A 5,782-nucleotide genomic window follows, 5' to 3' on the forward strand; every position below is an offset into this window, starting at 1 on the left:
GACGGACGAAAAGTTAACGTCCCAGCAAAAGGGAGCTACTGACAGCAAAAACATAGGCCCCAAAGAGGGTGGTATCCTGAGCCCTGACTCAAGAACACCACCACATCAGAGTGGATCCTCTACTCCCAATCAGATGCCCCACTTAGGCTCTGCAAATGACCATCAAACTGATTTGGGACGACAGCAGCAACAGCATCAAAGCCAGGTTTATGTGGCCCAGCAGCAACAATCAAATCCTCAGTCAGTGCCTGAGCAACAAACAGGCTTGGGTGGAAACCACCAAAGTAGTGTGCTTCAGCAACAGCAGTCACAACTTCCTCTCACTTTCCAGAGGCAAAGTCCCCTCGGTGTTGACAGGCCTAATTTGATGACTATTAAAGAGGAGGAGAAACCGGCCGATTTTTTATGTCATCAGCAACATCAGCAAAAAGTGCAAAATGCCATGCAGCAGTCACAGGATCCCAGCACCCAGCAGCAGATTGTAGGCCAGAGCCATCCTGGTCAGCCACAGCCTGTTGTCATGGGCCAAAGTCTACAACAGCAAGCCCTTATGGCTCAGCAGCAAAAGCAACAGGCCATGATGGGCATAATGAGAGCTCCGCAGCAAGGAATGATGGGACAGAGGCCTGGGGTTCCACTTGGACAGATCCGTACCTCAATCAACATCCAGGCTATTATTGCTCAGAATCCTCAGCTTCGCAATCTTCCCCCAAACCAGCAGATACAGCACATCCAAGCCATGATTGCACAGAGACAGCTCCAACAGGGACAGATGCTACGGATGTCAATGGGTCAAGGCCAACAAAGTCAGGTAAGGCCTCACATGCCACCTGGACAGGTACCACAGGTTGGGCAGCAGATGCCATATGGGGGCACTCAGCAGCAATCAGGCATGGTGGGGCAACAACTTGGTGTTGCACCTCAGATACAGCAAGGGATGATGGTTCCTGGGCAGCAACAGACTCAAGTTGGGGAGATGAGTCAGCAGCAACATATTATGAGAGCCCAGGTACCAGTGCCACGCTCCATGGATCAGGGCCGTATGGTAAGACCTACATCGCCACGTCAACCGTTACCTAACTCTCCTGGGGACCCACAGCGGCATACTTTTAATCAAGCTATGGCTATGCGTCCACCCACTCCAAACCAGAACCAACAACAAGTACTTACGGCAGCTGCAGCAGGCCGCATGCAGGGCTCTCCATCCCATGCATATTCTCCAAGAGGTCCCTTCGGCATGAGTCCAGCACACCCAGCTTCACCCCATTCATCCCATGTCTCCTCACCATCTATAGCTGACAATAGGGCTGGAAGGGGGAGTCCATACAGCCAAGTTAAGGCATCTCCACTCAGGTCACCTGGAGCCAAGAGTCCACTTGATTGCCCAGGTCTCAAAACAGAAACTCAGATATCAGCCATATGCAATGAAACATCTCAGACAACCTTGCTTATTCCTAATGGACCACAAAAAGGCAGTTCTGTTCAGTCACAGGAGATTAGAGAGATCCATACTCCTCACACACAACCTATCCCTAAAGAAGGGGAACTATGCAAGATAACTGTACAAAACATTAAACAGGAACCAAGGGAGGTTCATTGTGATGGTGCAGAGGCTCATTCTGGGGGTATAAAGCGAGAAGCAACAGGTGAGATGGTTACTTCTGCGAACCATATTAGCTCTGTCATGGCTGGAGACCCTGGGACTCAAGGCCCTAGATCTGAGACTGGGCAGCAACTACTACAGAAACTCCTAAGAACCAAGAACCTTGGTGCTCAGAGGCCTTCTGAAGGTATACACAATGAGATCAATGGCCACATCAACAGTAAACTGGCAATGTTAGAGCAAAAACTTCAAGGGACTCCACAAAATATGGAGGTATGTTTTCTTCAGTGCATTCATTCATTTTTGTGCTCATGCTGCTGTTTGTGGGAAATATCTAATTTATTTGCTTGGCCCTTACAGGATTTGCAGTCTATAACAAAAAGACCTCCTGTACAAAAGCCAAAGCGAACTAATAAGGCAACTGGAGACCGAGGTCCTAATGCACGGAAGAAGAATAAGAAGGAAGAAGTTGGGAAAAGTGCTGAAGCCCTGATAAAACAACTCAAACAGGTAAATGGATGAAAAAAGAATTTCTTTTTTTAGGCTATTTAGGGGGGTTGCACCTTTTATTTTGCTTATCTTGCTAGTGATGTTTTAAAGAGTAGTTCTTTGTCATGTAGACTAACAGACATTTGTCCTCCCAGGGTCTCTCCCTGCTACCCCTGATGGAGCCTTCTATCACTGCCAGTCTGGATCTATTTTCCCCTTTTGGAAGCAGCCCGGCCAGTGGCAAAGCCCAGCTCAAAGGATCTTTTGGAAATGCAGTGCTGGACAATATTCCAGACTACTATTCTCAGTTACTCACTAAGGTATAACTAAGCTGCAACATGTACAAGTGGTTAACTGTTCCAGGCTGTGAAATTTGGTTGTTGATCAAAACATTACGTTGATTTAAGAGCATATTTCTTATGGCTTTACAGAGTAACCTCAGCAATCCACCAACTCCACCATCCTCCCTGCCACCTACTCCTCCACCTTCGGTACAGCACAAGCTGCTGAATGGAGTGACTCCTGGGGAGGAGCTATCTGAAGGTCAGAAAGACACAGAGCCAGCAGAAGAGCCCATGGGTAAACTATGAACTATTTTTCATTTTCTTATTTTGTTTATTTGCTGATCTATACCTATTTGGTTCTGACTTCTCTATACATTTCCTTGCAGAGTCTGTCACAGAAGAGGTAAAGAGTGTAGACATTCTAGCAGCACTCCCCACCCCACCACACAACCAAAATGAAGACATCAGGTACAGTAGGACAGTTGTCTTGAGTTGTTTGTCAAAGAGAATACATTGATTTCTTGTTGTTGAGTAGCTATAAGCAATAGGAATATCTTTTTTTTAACAGGATGGAGAGTGATGATGAGGAATCGCCAGAGAGCATCATTCCAGCATCATCCCCTGAGAGCAATGTAGGAGATGAAACACCACGTTTCCCTCACCTACGGGAACCTAAAGAGGAGTCAGAAAGAGCAATATCCCCCATCATCCCCCTCATACCTCGCACTGCCATCCCAGGTAAATGTTGCAATATTACATTGTATACATCAGCATGTTATGGAGATATACACTGAGAATATTTTGCATCACGCTACTAAAGTCTGTTTGTCACTATTATCATCAAATCAGTTTATATTGCTACAACGCAAGCTTGAAATGCAAATTCATTAAAGATGGATATATACACGTTCTACTTGTAGCATTCCCAGAAAACAAACCATTTGAAGCAGCTGATAGCAAAGTAGTTTCCACAACCAACCACTGGGACAAGGCCAAAAGCAACGAAGTGTCTGTTACCTTCATGTTGTCTTCTGCTGCAGCCAAGGTACTATGCCATGATATCGCTGCACCCTGTTTAATCTCTGTTAATCTTTATGCATAGTTTACAAAAATGTGAAAAAAAAACAAACTTTTTTTTCCAGAAACTGAACCATGTAATGATGGCAATGGCCCAGTTGCTTAACATTAGGATGCCAAGTTCTTATGAGGTGACTTCCCCTCCCCAAAACCCTGATGTGCCGGGAGTGGATGGACTTGGGAAAGGACCTGACCAGTCAGGTACACATTTTATTGATGGTTTTGCTCATTCAATTTGTCCTGTTGTCTCACTGGGTTAGGAAGCTTATGATACAGGTTGTGACATCAGAACTGTCTCGACACAGATTCACTTCAACATATGTGACAAGTGTCATTAATCATCTGCTTAATTTAAAATATCTATTAAAGGAAACAAAATGTCTTAGTCTTGTGCTTTTTGGCTTCTTGTGATTCCAGCCCCTGGCTTGTAGCTTGAGGATGCGTGTTAAGCAGATTTGATGTTCAAAAGTTTCTCTATGTATTGACTGCACTGCTAGGGACACACTTGTATACTTACCTTTATCTCAAACATGAATGCATTTTTATTAATCTATAAATTATGACTAAGGTGGTCATGTTTTCCAGGAGCTTTGTGTACAAAGGACAGCGCTTCACCCAGTCAGGATGAGTGGCTAAGGCAATTTGATGTCTCTCTACCAGGCTGTACTTTGAAAAAGCAAGTGGACATTCTGGCCCTTATTAAACAGGTCAGTTATGATAGGCCTCTTGAGAACTGTGAATTATTTTTGATCATATGCATTGCATTATATATTTCCTGAAAGATGCACCTCTCATATGTGTATTTTTTTCCCCAGGAATTCCCAGAAAAAGAAGACAAACCGGTCCAGCACTGTTACACAACCAATGTAAATGATCTAGATGTGCGCCACCTTCCAGTTATACCAGTGGAGGAATCGCCACCCCCATCGCCATCTCCTCCACAACCTCCCCCATCTGTCCCAGTTCCAACTAATGAACCTGAACCTTCCAAGAAATCTGATTCTCCATCTCCATCTCCCGCCAGTCCCATCAGTATTCAGATCAAGCATGAGCCTGAACAGGATGTTGGTCCTCATATTGATGCTGCTCAACCAACTGATGAGACAGAATCTCAAGTTGCTGCTCCAGCGTCAGCCACTGACCCAGCAACTGCTTCTGCAGTTCCTGATTCTACTGTTCCCACCGAAGAGCAGCAGGATCCTGCTGCCAAGGAGGAGGACTCAGCCACGGATCCAGCTCAACCTCCTAAAGATTCTCCGTTCACCATGGAGTCTTCCCCTAAGGCTATAAAGCAGCGCAGGCCTTTCTCCCCTGATGAAGATGTGGTACATCCCAAACTGAAAAAATGGAAGGGGATTCGCTGGAAGCGTCTTCAGATTGTCATCTCAATACGTAAGGGTGGGTCTAAGAAAGAGAGCAGCCGTGAGGTGTCTGAACTGATGGAGCGCCTGCGCATTACTCTTCGGCCAGAGAAGCTACCTCGGGATAAACGCAAATGCTGTTTCTGCCATGAGGAGGGTGATGGAGCTACAGATGGGCCTGCTCGTTTGCTGAACATTGATGTGGACCTCTGGGTCCACCTTAACTGTGCCCTGTGGTCCACAGAGGTGTATGAGACACAGGGGGGTGCCCTTATCAATGTGGAGGTAGCCCTGCGCCGTGGATTGCGGACTCTTTGTGCATACTGCCAGAAAACAGGTGCCACCAACAGCTGCAACAGATTGCGCTGTCCAAATGTCTACCACTTTGCTTGTGCCATCCGGGCACGTTGCATGTTCTTCAAGGACAAGACCATGTTGTGCACCCAGCATAAGCTGAAGGGCCCCAGTGAAGATGAACTCAGCACATTTGCTGTTTTACGTCGTGTGTACATTGAGCGTGATGAGGTGAAGCAGATTGCCAGCATCTTGCAGCGAGGTGACCGCATCCACCTGTTCCGTGTTGGTGGTCTCATCTTTCATGCTGTTGGCCAGCTGCTGCCTTCTCAGATGGCCAACTTCCACTCGCCCACTGCCATATTCCCTGTTGGCTATGAGGCCACACGCATTTACTGGAGTGCACGTGTACCCAACAAGCGATGTCGCTATCGCTGCCGTATCAGCGAGGATGATGGTCGTCCCTTGTTTGAGGTGCGTGTTCTGGAGCATGGCATGGAGGATTTGCAGTACCGTGACACTACCCCAGATGGTAAGAACTTATGTACTGTTCCCATTTTGCTATAAGGACTTTGTGTGTGTTGCACTTTTCCACTTAAAATAATTTCTTTGACCACTACCTAAAGCTTATTCACTTTTTTTTTTTTTTTGGGGTTTGGGGACCGGGAGTTCCA

The 5,782-nt window shown here is 46.4% G+C and overlaps 1 protein-coding gene across 1 annotated transcript in view; it reads left to right on the forward strand.

Moving 5' to 3' along the window:
• The window catches only part of kmt2d (lysine (K)-specific methyltransferase 2D), a 30,068-nt gene that overhangs the window by 21,720 nt on the left and 2,566 nt on the right, over window positions 1-5,782 (forward strand). Inside the window, 11 exon segments of the mRNA XM_020615076.1 lie at window positions 1-205; window positions 254-2,113; window positions 2,248-2,412; window positions 2,524-2,671; window positions 2,763-2,844; window positions 2,945-3,114; window positions 3,297-3,421; window positions 3,519-3,654; window positions 4,039-4,160; window positions 4,269-5,643; window positions 5,763-5,782. The exon segment at window positions 1-205 is cut by the window's left edge and continues 29 nt beyond it; the exon segment at window positions 5,763-5,782 is cut by the window's right edge and continues 114 nt beyond it. Of these exon segments, the coding sequence (XP_020470732.1) occupies window positions 1-205; window positions 254-2,113; window positions 2,248-2,412; window positions 2,524-2,671; window positions 2,763-2,844; window positions 2,945-3,114; window positions 3,297-3,421; window positions 3,519-3,654; window positions 4,039-4,160; window positions 4,269-5,643; window positions 5,763-5,782 (4,408 nt within the window).

The sequence above is a fragment of the Monopterus albus genome, unplaced genomic scaffold (genome assembly GCF_001952655.1).
Source record: "Monopterus albus unplaced genomic scaffold, M_albus_1.0 scaffold6.1, whole genome shotgun sequence".
In the NCBI taxonomy this organism is placed as follows: domain Eukaryota; kingdom Metazoa; phylum Chordata; class Actinopteri; order Synbranchiformes; family Synbranchidae; genus Monopterus; species Monopterus albus.